The 16410-nt window shown below is 49.8% G+C and overlaps 1 protein-coding gene across 4 annotated transcripts in view; it reads right to left on the minus strand.

Annotated features, from left to right (window-relative positions):
• Positions 1–16410, minus strand: part of LOC142566243 (uncharacterized) — a 209859-nt gene that overhangs the window by 117851 nt on the left and 75598 nt on the right. For 3 of the 4 annotated variants that reach the window (XM_075677082.1, XM_075677083.1, XM_075677084.1), the window contains 2 exons: positions 10907–11101; positions 9926–10053 (listed from right to left, as the gene is read on the minus strand). In XM_075677082.1, the coding sequence (XP_075533197.1) occupies positions 9926–10053; positions 10907–11101 (323 nt within the window). The remainder of the gene's footprint in view (positions 1–9925; positions 10054–10906; positions 11102–16410) is intronic. The other variant, XM_075677086.1, reaches the window with a different exon arrangement.

The raw sequence follows: 16410 nt of genomic DNA on the forward strand, positions 1-16410 counted from the left end.
AAGGCAGCTGCGATCGCAAAGTTGCCGCAGCCAATCGACAAGAAGGCAGTGCGCAGATTCCTTGGCATGTGTGCCTACTATAGGCGCTTTGTAAAGGACTTTTCAGACATCGCGGAGCCACTAACATATCTAACCAAATGTGATGTCGAGTTCAAGTGCGAAACGCCGCAGGCCGACGCATTTCAAGAACTCAAACGACGCATGCAGTCGCCGCCGGTACTTGCACACTTCGACGAGGAGGCCGATACCGAAATCCACACTGACGCTAGTAGCCTAGGCCTCGGTGCCGTCCTAGTCCAGAGGAAAGACGGGCTTGAATGGGTGATATGCTAGCCGGTCGCTGTCAAAAGCGGAAAGCAATTATTCTACAACTGAAAAAGAATGCCTCGCCATCGTTTTGGCTACAACAAAATTCCGCCCTTATCTCTATGGCAGGTCATTCAAAGTCGTCATTGACCATCACGCGTTGTGTTGGCTAGCTAACTTAAAGGACCCTTCAGGACGGCTTGCGCGGTGGAGCCTCAGACTGCAAGAATATGACGTCACCGAAATATACAAGTCCGGAAGAAGACACTCTGACGCCGACTGCTTATCACGCGCCCCCATCGATCCCCCGCCGCAAGACGACGAGGACGACGACGCCTTCGTTGGAATAATAAGCACGGAAGACTTCGCCAAACAGCAAAGAGCAGACCCGGAGCTAAAAGGCGTCATCGAGATTTTGGAAGGGAAAACCGACGTTGTCCCTACGTTATTTAAGTGAGGGTTGTCTTCGTTCACGCTACAAAACAACCTGCTATTGAAGAACTTCTCACCGGTACGCGCCAGCTACCTTCTTGTACCGTCAGCGCTGCGTCCAGAAGTACTGGACGCCTTACACGACAATCCAATCGCTGGGCACCTCGGCTTCTCCCGGACGCTGTCGAGGATACAGGAAAGGTATTACTGGCTGCGTCTGACCGCACGTCGCCCGTTACGTAAAGACATACGGAGACTGTCAGCGACGCAAGACACCACCGACAAGGTGTTGCGTTTCGCCTGCGACACGTGGTTTTGCCGGCGCGACTGCGGCGGGGCGGCAGACATTTTGGCCCGATCGTCGTCGCCGCAACGCTCATCGGCAGGTGTTTCCAGGCGCGACTGCGGCGATGCGACCATAAAGGATCACCCTCGCATTCCAGTCATTGTGCCAGAACCAGGCGCTGCGAAAGCAGGGATCATCCTCTCATTACAGTCATTGTGCCCGACCGGCAGCGCTACAACAGGGTGCTACGAGATCGTGCTCGACATGGTGCTACGGCATCGCTACAACAGGGTGCTACGAGATCGTGCTCGACATGGTGCTACGGCATCGCTACAACAGGGTGCTACGAGATCGTGCTCGACATGGTGCTACGGCAGCGCTACGACAGTGTGCGTCACCATTAGCCCATTGTACATTCACGTGCTCGTCTTTTGAGGGGTTCCTTCTTGCCCTCAACTGCGAGAGTATAAAAACAGCTGCCCCGGACGCCAAAAGGAGGGCTCCGATTTCTTCTGCTGAGTAAAGTGCTCTCCCGTCTCTCTACTTCGGTCAACCTGACCGCCAACTCTTTGCGATGTTAAAATAAACAAGTTGTTTCGCTGTTACCAGTCGACTCATGCTTTGCCGGGACCTTCGGATGCTTCCAGTTGTACCCCAGGCCGCCAGGCCAACGCTACCCTTGGGGCTTGCGACCCAGGTACAACCACGGGCGTCAGCGCCGAGTTCCCAACAGGTCGTACCATCGGTGCGATCAAAACATCTGGTTGGCAGCGGTGAGATCGCCTCCGACTTCAAACAACTGTCTGCCAGCGGTGAGGTCGCGACAACGGAGGCCAGCAGCGAAGAGATGCAGTTGACTGTATGCTGAGCAGCTCAACGACGATCCGGGAGCAGTGCAACGAGCCCTGTGTGACGACTGGTTGCCTGCAGCGGAACGACTGCGCGGAATTCCTGCCTGCGAGGTTTGGTGAGTGCGGGACTTTCTTCTTCTGAGCTTTGCCAGGCTTTTGTTAGTGTTAGAAACAGAGCTGGTAATTGTGGTTGTCGTTGCTGCCGGGTTAGTTTGCGGCAAGACAATAGTAAGCAGTAGAGAAAGCAGCATTCAGAGCAGCCATGGATTTGAAGTCGTTGCGCAAACCGAAATTGTTGGAGCTTGCAAGAGAGTTGGGTCTGGATGTCTCAGACAAACTAAGAAAACCTGAACTGCTAAAGGCTATTCTTGAGTTAGAGGCTGAGGATGACGAGCTGTCGGAATGCCTTGAGACTATTGAAGAGAGGGAGACTGCAAAAGAAAAAGAAGAGCGTGAACGTAAAGAACAGAAAGAGCGAGAGCAACAAGAGCGTGACCGTCAACACGCTTTGGAAATGAAGCGTCTAGAGGTAGAGATGGAACGCGCTCGTAATGGAAGTCAGGCACACGGTGCAGGAGAACGCGTATTGTTCAAAATGACTGACCTGATGCGGCCGTTTAAGCTTGGAGAGGACATTGGTTTGTTCCTGGTTAACTTTGAGCGAACGTGCGAGAAGCAGGGGTTCTCTCGGGAAACGTGGCCACAGCGCTTGCTCACTTTGTTACCCGGCGAGGCGGCCGACGTAGTCGCTCGCTTGGATAGAGAGGAAGCAGAGGATTTCGACAAAGTAAAATCGAGTCTGCTAAAAAAGTACCGGCTGTCTGCGGAGGCGTTCCGTCGGAAGTTTCGGGAAAATGAGAAAGGCAGAAGTGAGTCATATACAGAGTTTGCGTATAGGCTTATGTCGAACATGCAGGAGTGGCTCAAAGAAGAGAAAGCGTTTGGTGACCACGATAAAGTTCTGCAGTGTTTCGGGCTAGAACAGTTTTATAGTCGGTTACCGGAGAACGTGCGATACTGGGTCTTGGATAGGCCAGACGTTTGTACGGTGGCTAAAGCCGCTGAGCTAGCCGAGGAGTTTGTGACGCGTCGGGCTCGCGGAGCTAAGGACGGTCAAAAGGGTGAATTTGGCTCGAAGTTTGAGAGGCCGAAGTTCACACCCATGAGATTAAAGGGGGACACGCGTAGTGCGGATGCGAGCGAAAGCAGTCCGACCAAACGTAAAGAGACGGCGGCAGCCAAACGCAGAAAGCGGTTCGAGATGAGGCGAGCGCGCTTGTGTTATACGTGCCAGAAGCCGGGTCACTTTTCGGCGCAGTGTCCGGAAACAACACCAAAAGTTGTGTTTTTTTCAATAGGCAGCACTGACGAGAACATGAAGCTTCTCGAGCCTTACATGCGAGACCTCCTCGTGAACGGGAAAGAGTGCCGAGTGCTTCGCGATTCCGCAGCTACGATGGATGTAGTTCACCCGTCTTACGTAGAACCCCATATGTTCACGGGCGAGTGCGCATGGATCAAGCAAGCCGTGGAAGCTCATAGCGTGTGTCTGCCAGTAGCAAAGGTGCTTATTGAAGGACCTTTCGGAGCGCTTGAGACGGAGGCGGCAGTGTCATCTATGCTGCCACCCCAGTACCCGTACCTATTTTCAAACAGGTCCGATCACCTCCTGCGCGAGAAGGGGCTTTTGTTTGGTGAAGCTAGTGTTCAGGCCTTAACCAGATCGAAGGTTCGGGATCTCGCTGCAAAGGCGGTAGTTGCGGGGCCGACGTTATCAAACAACGAAAAAGGGTCAGAGGCGCAGCAAGCTGATATTCAGAGCACGCCCGAACTAAATAAACTTGAGTCTGTAACGTTAAAGGCGCCAGATACTGGAGAGGAAACGCCCGACACGGGAAAGTTAGAAGAGCTATCTACTGATTTGCTCATCGCGCCTACGTCAGACGGACTTGATAGGTTGCTAAAAGTCAGCCGGTCGGCTTTGATAGCCGAGCAAAAGAAGGATGGTAGCCTAGAAAACATACGCTGCAATGTCAAGGAAGGTATCGCCAGGAAAAATGCGCGTTTTGTGGAAAGAGGTGGAGTCCTGTACCGGAAGTATCTAGACCGCCGAGGAGTGGAGTTCGATCAGCTGATCGTGCCTCAATGCTATCGTCAGGATCTGTTGCGCTTGTCACACGGGGGGTTCGTGGTCCGGACACCTAGGAGTTAAGAAAACTAAGGACCGTCTCTTGCAAGAGTACTATTGGCCAGGGTGTTTTCGGGACGCAGACAATTTCGTGAGGACATGTGACACTTGTCAGCGGGTGGGCAAACCAGGGGACAAATCAAGGGCGCCGTTGAAATTGGTACCTATCATAACGGAGCCTTTTAGACGGCTCGTTATTGATACAGTGGGTCCTCTGCCGGTAACAGCCACGGGGTACAGATACATTTTGACTGTGATCTGCCCAGCGACAAAGTTCCCTGAAGCAGTGCCGCTTAAAGAACTCAGCTCAGTTGAGATAGTTAATGCACTACTGTCCATATTTGCGCGAGTTGGTTTTCCTGCAGAAATTCAATCAGATCAGGGCACAGTGTTTACTAGCGCTTTGACGACAACTTTTCTCGAAAGGTGTGGGGTAAAGCTGCTACACAGCTCAGTGTACCACCCACAGTCGAATTCCGTTGAGAAGCTCCACTCCGTCATGAAGCGCGTGTTGAGAGCGTTGTGTTTTGAACATCGAACTGACTGGGAGCTGTGTCTGCCTGGGGTGATGTTTGCTTTAAGGACCGCGCCGCATGCAGCTACGGGGTTTTCGCCAGCTGAACTGGTGTACGGTCGCTCGCTTCGGTCTCCGCTTCGCATGCTTCGAGAATCATGGGAAGGCAGGGGCGACGACCCAGTCGTGGTGGAGTACGTACTTAAGCTCCTCGAACGCTTAAGAAGGGCACAGGAGTTGTCAGGTGAAGCAATGGCAAAGGCCCAGCAGAGGGCCAAGGTTTATTATGATCGGACAGCCAGGGCCCGTCGTTTTGAGGTGGGCGATGAGGTCATGATATTGCGCACATCGCTAAACAACAAACTAGACGTGCAGTGGGAGGGCCCAGCACGAATTGTTCAGAAACTGTCGGACGTTAACTACGTGGTAAGTCTGCCAGGAAAGCGGAAAGCACAGCAAGTTTACCACTGTAATCTGCTCAAACCTTATAGACAAAGGGAAGCAGTGGTGTGCATGATGGTAAACGTTCCTGAAGAGCTTCCGGTCGAGCTTCCGGGACTAGGCTCAGTGACGAACAGGGAAGACACCGGTCAAGTCATTAGTGACCTTATCAGTAAAGCACCGCTGTCGCCCGAGCAGAAAACCGAACTACACCAGCTATTACAAGAGTTTCAAGGTCTGTTCTCTGAGAGGCCTGGTAGGACTTCTGTACTTACTCATGATATAGAACTTACCTCCCCAGAGCCAGTACGATCCAAGGCGTATCGGGTGTCACCCCGCCAGAGCGATATTATGGAGGCTGAGGTAAAGAAAATGCTACAGCTCGGTGTTATTGAGGCAGGTGAAAGTGATTATACCTCCCCTTTGATTTTAGTTGAGGTACCGGGCAAGGAACCTCGTCCTTGCGTCGACTACCGCAGACTTAATTCCATCACTAAGGATCAAATTTATCCGATCCCTAACATCGAGGAGCGCCTGGAGAAAGTTAGTAGCGCTCAGTTTATTTCCACCCTAGATCTTGTCAGGGGTTATTGGCAGGTTCCACTTACAGAAGAGGCTAGTAGGTATGCGGCGTTCATTTCACCGATGGGAACATTCCGTCCTAAAGTGTTGAGTTTTGGTTTGAAGAACGCGCCATACTGTTTTTCAAGTCTCATGGATAAAGTGTTGCGGGGACAGCAAGAATTCGCTTTACCGTATCTAGACGACGTAGCGATATTCTCCGCATCCTGGTCTGAGCATATGACACACTTGCGGGCAGTGCTAACCCGCCTGCGCGAAGCAGGCTTGACAGTAAAGGCTCCTAAGTGCCAGTTAGCACAGGCCGAGGTTGTCTACCTCGGTCACGTGATTGGTCAGGGTCGTCGCCGCCCCTCTGAAATAAAAGTGGCCGCTGTGCGAGACTTTCCGCAACCGCGCACCAAGACCGATATTCGGTCGTTCTTGGGTGTCGCCGGCTACTATCAGAGGTACATCCCTAGGTACTCTGATATCGCGGCTCCCCTGACGGATGCTCTAAGAAAGACAGAGCCTCAAACAGTCGTCTGGGACGAGACAAAGGAAAGAGCTTTTAGCGCCCTAAAGAGTGCCCTAACAAGCCAGCCTGTGCTACGATCGCCAGACTATACAAAAGGGTTCATTGTTCAGTGCGATGCTAGTGAGCGAGGCATGGGCGTTGTACTGTGCCAACGGGAAAATGGAGAAGTAGAACACCCCGTCCTGTATGCTAGTCGTAAGCTGACCAGTCGTGAGCAGGCGTATAGCGCCACCGAGAAAGAGTGTGCGTGTCTCGTGTGGGCCGTTCAGAAATTGTCATGCTATCTAGCCGGCTCGAGGTTTATCATTGAGACGGATCACTGCCCTCTCCAATGGCTGCAGACCATCTCTCCCAAAAATGGCCGCCTCCTGCGCTGGAGCCTCGCTTTACAACAATATTCCTTTGAGGTGCGTTACAAAAAGGGGAGTCTCAACGGTAACGCCGATGGCTTAAGTCGAAGCCCCTAACGTAGGAATCAGCCTCAAAATTGTTTGTTACTGATGTTTTTCTTCCTGAGGCAGGATTTTTTTGTAACATATTGCTTTTGTTTAGTGTTTCAAAGTGATGATATGCTTTCTAGTGCAATTTTTCAATTTGTGGACGCGTTCTGAGTGATGCTAGACTACTGTAAGGAACTAGGCAGTGGTATAAAAAGGGGGAAGAGCCTGGCAGGGCTTAGTGAGGGTTGTGCCGTGCTTGCTGACTGAGCGGTTGAGTTTCAGCGTAGTTCTAACGCTTGCCGGGAACGAGAACAAAAATGTGAACTCTCCCGAAGTCACTTTGCAGTGTCCCGTGCGAACCTGAACTAGAGAACGAGGCCTTCTCTGTGCGCTGCGCTCTAGAAACGTCGAGGGACGCCCGACTTCGGTTATGAGCATCATCGAGCGACATCCCTCCGGACAGCGGATGCAGTCCCCTGTCCATCGGGATCTCCTTCCCCCGGCGGGGTGGTCTGTTGCGTTTCGCCTGCGACACGTGGTTTTGCCGGCGCGACTGCGGCGGGGCGGCAGACATTTTGGCCCGATCGTCGTCGCCGCAACGCTCATCGGCAGGTGTTTCCAGGCGCGACTGCGGCGATGCGACCATAAAGGATCACCCTCGCATTCCAGTCATTGTGCCAGAACCAGGCGCTGCGAAAGCAGGGATCATCCTCTCATTACAGTCATTGTGCCCGACCGGCAGCGCTACAACAGGGTGCTACGAGATCGTGCTCGACATGGTGCTACGGCATCGCTACAACAGGGTGCTACGAGATCGTGCTCGACATGGTGCTACGGCATCGCTACAACAGGGTGCTACGAGATCGTGCTCGACATGGTGCTACGGCAGCGCTACGACAGTGTGCGTCACCATTAGCCCATTGTACATTCACGTGCTCGTCTTTTGAGGGGTTCCTTCTTGCCCTCAACTGCGAGAGTATAAAAACAGCTGCCCCGGACGCCAAAAGGAGGGCTCCGATTTCTTCTGCTGAGTAAAGTGCTCTCCCGTCTCTCTACTTCGGTCAACCTGACCGCCAACTCTTTGCGATGTTAAAATAAACAAGTTGTTTCGCTGTTACCAGTCGACTCATGCTTTGCCGGGACCTTCGGATGCTTCCAGTTGTACCCCAGGCCGCCAGGCCAACGCTACCCTTGGGGCTTGCGACCCAGGTACAACCACGGGCGTCAGCGCCGAGTTCCCAACAGGTCGTACCATCGGTGCGATCCAAACAAAGGCCAGCAGGATTATTACAGCCGATCGAACCTCCTCGCCGACCATTCCAGCAGATTGGGATGGATTCGTTGGGGCCGTTTCCGACGTCAACATCCGGGAATAAGTGGATTGTGGTGGCGACGGACTATCTCACCCGCTTCGCTGAAACTAAAGCTCTACCAAAAGGCAGCGCAGCCGAAGTGGCGAAATTTTTCGCCGAGAACATCTTGCTGCGACATGGTGCCCCAGAAGTCCTCATCACCGACAGAGGAACGGCTTTTACAGCAGAGCTCACCCAAGCCATTCTGCAATACAGCCAGACAAGCCACATGAGGACAACTGCGTACCATCCGCAAACGAATGGTCTCACGGAGAGCCTGAACAAGACCCTCGCCGACATGCTAGCAATGTACGTCGACGTCGAGCACAAGACGTGGGACGCGGTTCTGCCGCATGTAACCTTCGCTTACAACACGGTGGTGCAAGAAACAACACAGGTCACGCCGTTCAAGTTGGTTTACGGCAGAAACCCGATAACGACGATCGACGTCATTCTCCTCGACGCACGTCACTGACGAGGAGAATATTGACGTCGCTACCTTTATCCAGCACGCCGAAGAAGCCCGACAGCTCGCCCGGCTACGGATCAAGAACCAGCAGCGTACCGGCAGCCGAGACTACAACCTCCGACGACGCTTCGTCGAGTACCAGCCCTGCGACCGTGTTTGGGCGGAGCTCACCCAATCCATACTGCAATACAGCCAGACAAGCCACAGTATGACAACTGCCTACCACCCGCAGACGAATGGTTTCACGGAGCTCCTGAACAAAACCCTCGCCGACATGCTAGCAATGTATGTCGATGTCGAACACAAGACCTAGGATGCCGTTCTTCCGTACGTAACCTTCGCTTACAACACGGCGGTCCAAGAAATAACACATATGACGCCGTTTAAGCTGGTTTAAGGAAGATAGCCGACAACGACGCTCGAAGCCATGCTGTCGCACGTCACTAACGAAGAGAATCTTGACGTCGCTGCCTATCTCCAGCGCACCGAAGAAGACCGACAGCTCGCCCGCCTGCAGATCAAGAACCAGCAGCGTACCGACAGCCGACACAACATCCGACGACGCTTCGCCGAGTACCAGCTCGGCGACCGTGTTTGGGTTTGGACCCTGATACGCCGACAAGGACTAGGTCAGAAACTATTGCGACGCTATTTCGGACCCTACAAAGTCATCCGACGTGTTGGCGCACTGGATTATGAGGTCGTGCCAGACGGCATTTCACATTCGCAGCGGCGCCGCGCATGATGTGAAGTGGTCCACGTCGTGCGTCTTAAACCCTTTTACGGACGCTGACGAATTTTCCATATTGTTTTCTTTGGTACGAGTGCTTCTCTAATACTTTCGTTTCTTTGCAGTATCGGGTCGATGCTTTTTAAGAGAGGGGGCATTGACACGTGTACTTGTTTGTCTTTATCGGGCGACACGTTTCACCACCTAACAAATTTTATCGCATAGCGCAGGACGCACCTGCATGATCGGAAGTTTCTGGAATGTTATCGATGCTTCCGTCCGCTCTCTGTGACCGAACCTTGTGTAATCGATCGCATGTGTGCGCGACGCGAATGATGTAGAACTTTGTGGAAGACACGCTGGTCCCAGCGATTACTCTGGAATATTCGACGACTGATGTACAAAAGCCGACGCGCTTGACCCGCTGATCAGATTTTCGACGATCGCCGACTGTGTTCGCCGCTGTCACCGTTGTTTGAGTGTAGACTGTTTCTGAGGGCACAAGTTAGCCCAATAAAACGCTAGTTTCGTCTTTCTCAGTTTGCCTGCTTTCTTCACAGTCACTACCACGTGACAATATCCCCGAATATATCAGCATTTCCCACCGGCCCAAATGCAGAGAGCAGCTAGCTACGCCAGATCCGGAAGGGTTGGCAAAGAAAGGTTGTCTTTAATACAATGGTACAGTGCCATACCATGCCTCCTACGCTGCATACAGCACTGCCAGCCTCAATAAGTCACTTCTCTGTCACTGCTGCTCCGATAATGCACGGTTCTTTAATCCCATCAAAAAGGGGTTCCAGCCTTCATAAGTACTCACTGGTCACAGTGATCCCGGAGGAAGTCGTTCTTGCGCAGGATGCAGTCATCTTCCACTCGACCACCGGCGATTGCACGGTTCGTCGTTCCAGGCGCACCTGCGCTCACTGGCGAGCCCTCCAATGAAAGCTGCGGCGACAAAGGGGTCGCGAAAAAGGTTACGCAATCCACATGCTCTGCATTTGATAGTTCTTAGAATATTGGGAAGTGTGTTGCGGCGCATCACAACAAGCAACAGTGATTGGACATAATTACTGTGCTACATCCCTTTTCACATCTGCTGTAGAGTGTGAGTGTACACTGACATCTGCAAATGGCTCAGTGGCTGCTTCCTTGGTGAATCGACGTGGGTTGTTTGGGCAATGTGCGACCTGTTTACCGCGCAAGAAAATGGTAGGCGACCCCAATTTTTAACTTATGTACCTCTTAGTGGCACTCGCACCTCGGCGTTGGTGTTTTTTAGGTTAACTTTAGGCGAACGCAACGCACAGACAGACCTCGGAGGCGATTGTTTTCCATTAACTAGCCGGTTAAATATCATACGACCTTCTTGTGTGTGACGTCATTAGTGATGCCAATACTCCCGCTGTGTACTCACGGGTTTCCTAGAATTTCGCCAGAGTCGTGCTCACATGGCGGGTCTCTAAAGTCTACGATTCTGTGCTTTGGTGTGTGGTAATAAGGGACTTCTGAATAATTCTAATTATTCTAGACTCTTCAGTAATTCAACTTGTAACTAAACTTCGGTTCTGATATCATATCTATAATGAAAGCCGTGAATTTCGTACTGCACTATTTTTCTATTTTTTCGTGATTCATCATTAATTTCCTGCCCAGTTGTCTCAGGAGGTGAACCGGAAGTGCTGCGCAAGACGGTCAGTTGATGCTCGTTCCACTAGTAATGTGGCATCCTTCGATGGACCGCGAGCGCAGCTGCTGTGTGGAAGGACACGTGCGCCCCGGAGAAAGTGGCCATTCTCACTGCCACGTGAAGCTGCAAGCGCTCGAAGGCATCCAGCTTGGAGCGCAGCACGATGCTGGCGGCGCGCATCTCGGCACACAGCGTCACGAGGTGGCCGGCTGGCAGCAGCTGCCGGTGGAGCTCGCCTTCAAGGCGCCACCTTTCCTGGCGCTCGCGCACTAGCGCCCCTTCTAGCAGCGCCACCTGCCTGCTCACCTGCGAATACAATGACAGAAATGACTCGCAACTGGCCAGAATGGGTTGTGAGACGTCGACCGAGCTTTATAATGATAGAGTCCAGCACGCTCTTGTGGATTTAAGTGGGAAGTATAATTTTAAATTGGCAAAGGAAGTCAGAAAAACGAGTAGGTGGCGAGGCCTGGCAGTGAAATCTTGATACGTGGAATTGAAGTCAAGAGAATTTTGTGCATAAGTCGACTGTCATTAAGAGGAAGCTTTAGCTCGAGTGCTCCTATCTAAATACATGTAAAAGGAGAATTCGTTTTTCTCGGCAACCACTGCACCAAATTTGACGAGGTTTGTTGCATTTAAAAGACAAACTTAAAATCTAGTGACTGTTGGTTTCGAATTTTTGAGTTAGATCGTCAATTTTTTATTAAAAATTGGCAAAAATCGAAAAGTTTCAAAAAACGAAACTATCAAGTTTACAACTCCGTAACTCAACCACTAAAAATGATAATACAATTCTGTGAATTGGATCTAATAGTACATCTAAGGCGGACAAAATTGATATGTTAAATATAAATATAAAAAAATTTAATCATAGGGAAATACAACTTTTGCAAAACCATTGTAACCAACGTAACACATTCACGTAAGATGTAAAATGACATATTGAATTTGTCCGCTTTGAATGATCTAACGGATGCCGTTTACAGAACCGCGATACCAGTTCTTGATGCAGAGCTATGAATTTGTAAACTTCGTGCTTCTATTTTTTTCAAACGGTCAAATATTTGAAAAACGTTTTAAGAAAATTGAAGCCCTAAATCGAAATTCCGCTTCCAACAGTCACTAGAATTTAACTTTCTCTTTCAAATGCAACAAATGTCATCAAAATCGGTCCAGGGGTTACCTCATAAAAACGTTTTTGCGTTTTACATGTATTTGAATAGGCCGCGTCGGAGTTGGGCCAGAGCTAAAGCTTCCTCTTAAGTAAAGTGTAAATATTGCTTAAAATTGCAGTTAGTATGTACAAATTCAAAAAAAGGGGCTGACAGATGGAAAGCAAACTGTGGTATAACAGTTATAGACAGGGATAAGGTGCCTCAGAAAGGCTGGCCAACGTTTCGATAGGAAGAGCTATCTTCGTCAATGGCGGTTAGCTTTTACCGGTTAGTAGAGTGACGTCACGTGCGGTTGTTGTCGGTGGCGGCTGGTTCGAGCCGCCACCGACGTAAAACGTAAAACCCCACATTTCCTATTTAATTAAAAGAAACGCATTATATATTCACACACGCACAATCTTTGCTGTGGCGCCACCAGATGGCGCGTGCCAAGTGAGTGAGAGGAGCCTTTTGGGTTGCAATAAATGCAAGCTGATGGGTGGAATTTGGAAAGGAGCAATGGCGACAGAGATAGCATTCGCAAATGTCATTTTGTGCCTAAAGTTAGACGTCTCGTCGAGGTTGGAAGCTAAACAAAGAACGGTCGGCCGGTTCGCTTTGGAGACCCACGGTAAAACCACAATCGAGGCAGTGCAGAGAGACATGGGCTCAGCCTCTTATGAAGTCACAGAAGCAAAGAGGGAAGTTACGTTTGATGAAACACTCAGAAACATGGATGAAAATATATGGGCGGTTAAAGGGTACAAATATTTTTTTCTTGCAAAGAGTGGACACACAATGGCGGAACAAGTAAAAATGCAAGAAACCAAGTACAGCATAAGTGAAAGTGTAAATAGAAAACCAGCAGTAATAAAAAGCAAAGTGAGAGAAACAGAGACGGGAAATTGCATGCAAAGGATGAAAACAAAGGCTCAGGCGCAAAGGAAACGAGAACCCATTGCTGGCGCTATTGTTCTTGTCCTCGTTTCCTTCGAACTACTGTTTTTTTTTTCTTCTCAGCAAACTCACCGAACAAAACGCTTTAGCAAACCATAAAGGTAAGAACATAGGCCAAGGAATAAATTCGAAATGAAGATACGTACGATAACCAAAAGGCCTTGCTGGTTGAATAAGGGCGAAAACACACGCTACTGGAGCAAGTATTCTCAAGAAGACGCGTGTCTGCTGCACCAAAAATCCGGAGGCAGCTCAGCACGTTATTCACCCATCAGCAGGCGAGATAAGCGAGAAGCGTTCGGAGTACCGGTGGAAAAAAAATCAGGGGAGAGATTGATAGGACGACACAGCGTGGGTAACTTTATACGGTAGATGAGGTTCTGAGTGAGCGAAAATACGAGGGAGAATAAAAAAATGTTCGCCCCTATTTTTATTACCAGATCAGGTACATACATGTAATTAAATATATACGTACTATTCTACGTACGTACGTTACACTATTTTTCCCCGTAGTCCCCCATCGGTTCATACATTTGTCCTATAGCAGCACTAAATTGGAGATGTCTGTGTGTCAGCGACGCACGCGGCCTCTTCGAACGCTCACTGTCATGCAAGTCTGCAAGGCCTTTGGCGAACTCGCAACATCACCACCCCGCACTTCTGAAAGCGAGACACATTTCCCCATACGTAGACTGCATTTCATTGCGGATATCGATGGGCGTTCGTCCCTCGTTGCTAGTACGCCGTGGGCGTGTGAAGCACGACCGCCATCTTCAACAAGTGACAGCAGCGCCGTACCGCGGAGCTACCGGCGGATAAGGCTGGGCCGGTCCAAGAAAGGTTGATGTACGGTGTGTAGCTACAGTGCTTTAGTGCAAATAGTATTAACGTCGCATTCATTGTGAGTTGGATTCTGCTGGAACTCTTCTTTTATATTTGCTGTGCTATAAACACAGCATTGTAAATATTGCCAGCGTTCTCAGCAGAGGTCAATTTTAGTAAATACACTCTGATATGTGTTCATGGAATTTAAATATTTGGAAAGTGCAATTGTAGAGGCTCCTGTTTATACGCAGCTTCTTATTGTAAAGCTGATACTGCATTCAATAAAATATCTTTACTAAAATCTACAAAAAAGGGAATTTCTTCATGATAAGGAAAGAATTAAGCACCTTGCTATAACGTAAAACAGCCGCATACAATGTGGTGTTTATTTCATGAGCCTATTCAGTGTGGTGACGCTCTTGGGAAATTATTATACAATAAAAGGGATCTTTTCTTTTTCCGAACACGCAAGTCAGCTTTCTGGGTAAAAGGCTGTTTCACATGGCGTGATTTACATTCAGGGAAAGAGGGAATTTTCGTGACTCCGCGACCACCGCGATAGGCGCAGATTCCTGCTTCTGGGCTGCACTAAGTTGGTCGCGGAGTCGTAGACACCGGGGCAATTTCGGGTCGGGCGACTGCAAACGCCATCGAAATAGGGCCTCTTCTGCCCGACGTCTCTTTTACGACGTGTTGTGGCAGCGTCTCCGCAGATGAGGGCTAAGTAATCCTAAAAGTATAACACTTTAAAAACGCGTAAAGCATGCTAGTTATGCCACTTTTACATTATGGGGTTTTACGTTTCAAAACCACTTTCTGATTATGAGGCACGGCGTATAGTGGGGGACTCCTGAAATCCCGACCACCTGGGGTTCTTTAACGTGCACCTAAATCTAAGTACACGGGTGTTTTCGCCCCCATTGAAGTGCCGCCGCCGTAGCTGGGTTTCGATCCCGCGACCTCGTGCTTAGCAGCCCAACACCATAGCGACTAAGCAATCACGGCCGGTAGTTATGCCACTTTGAAGTATATAAAACAATGCAAGCATTTGACGATTTCTGGTCTATTTGATCGTAAGAATATAGGGGGCGCGTGAATACCCTGAGATGCAGTGGTAGCTATCGACGTCGTTCGGACGGAAGTCATGCCATCGCCGAGGCACCCGATCAACGGAAATCGCTGTGCAACGCAAGCGGCAGCAGCGACAGTTTTTCTTTCGTTCGAGTCGTTGCACGTGAAACAGCTATAAAGGGACGACAAGCAATTTTCATGGTGGCCACTTTCTTTAGTGCAATGGAAAGTTTACCGGCCAGAGCATCTAATGATGAAGTGGTAACGCGGAAAACGCCGTGGAACATTTTTGATCAGAATTTTTCCATGTGCAGTGAGGATGAAGTCGTCCACTAGAAGCATGCTGAAAACTGTGATAGGTGAGCGTGATAGCGGTTATAGGCCGGTACTAGTGGGAGGCAGATGACAAGTGCGTCCGTAGGTGTAAGAAAGTATTATTTTGTTTATCGAGTCGACGTTCCTGCGGTTCATGTTTTCCAAAGTGTCAAAGTATTTCTGCGATAATAGCTACATCTTTTTGCGCTTTCCTGTTCAACTGCTTTGATATTTGACTAAAAACGAAACCAAGTGCCTCGAAAACGAAACGACGCTTTTACACGTGATACGCGGTTCGTGCCAAGCGTGCGCCACCATGGCGGGTTCTTTTCTTTAATTGCTCTTGGATTTTTTAGCAAAAAGGCTAAAAAGTAACGAACCTGACGTTTTCGCAGATAATTTGTTGGGCGAGACGTTTATACTTTGCCGATAGTAAGTTATGAGAAACTCGCCGTGGTTGCTCATTGGCTGTGGTGTTGGGCTGCTGAGCACGAGGTCGTGGGATCGAATCCCCGCCACGGCGGCCGTATTTCGATGGGGACGAAGTGCGAAAACACCCGTGTACATAGATTTAGGTGCACGTTAAAGAACCCCAGGTAATCGAAATTTCTGGAGTGCTCCACTACGGCGTGCCTCATAATCAGAAAGTGGTTTTGGCACTTAAAATCCCACAATTAAATTTTTTAAAGGTATGAGAGGACAACTTACAAAAAGCACAATAGAAGTTTTTATTTTAACCTTGGGGTAGGAGTTTCAATGGGAAATTTGGAGACAGTCGCATTTTATAGCACCCCGTGTTTTTGATCTTCCGAAACACACTTCATTCAAGAAATTCGTCATTTCGAAGCTCAGTACCCGCCACAGCAAAACAGACCTCGCCGTGTGCGCACCCACCGTGTGAGTCACTTCGAAGAATGTCGGTGCAGCAACCGGAAGTTGCCCTCCAGCTGCGCGCACCGCTCACAGTCGGGCTGGCAGTGGCTGCGACGGAGGCCGGAGTTCAGAAAGAAATTCCACGGCTCTCATGGAGTTCCCCTGAAAGATGTCTTTGTCTGCGCTGTTTTGAATAACCCTGTCCAACTTTCCCTGCGTTCTCTCCTATCTTCCCAAATATTTCCATATACCAAGCGGCGAGATCGCACCAGTTTATTAAAAGTAAACATTTGCAACACCATTTCCGAATAGTAGACGCAGAAGCTTTCGCTGTGAAAAGCACGTTGCTGAAGCGCAAGTCATAAGCCAGAAGTCGTTTTTGTCGCGCCTACTTCAGTTTAAAGTGTTGACAAAAGC

This window comes from Dermacentor variabilis, unplaced genomic scaffold (assembly GCF_050947875.1).
Source record: "Dermacentor variabilis isolate Ectoservices unplaced genomic scaffold, ASM5094787v1 scaffold_12, whole genome shotgun sequence".
In the NCBI taxonomy this organism is placed as follows: domain Eukaryota; kingdom Metazoa; phylum Arthropoda; class Arachnida; order Ixodida; family Ixodidae; genus Dermacentor; species Dermacentor variabilis.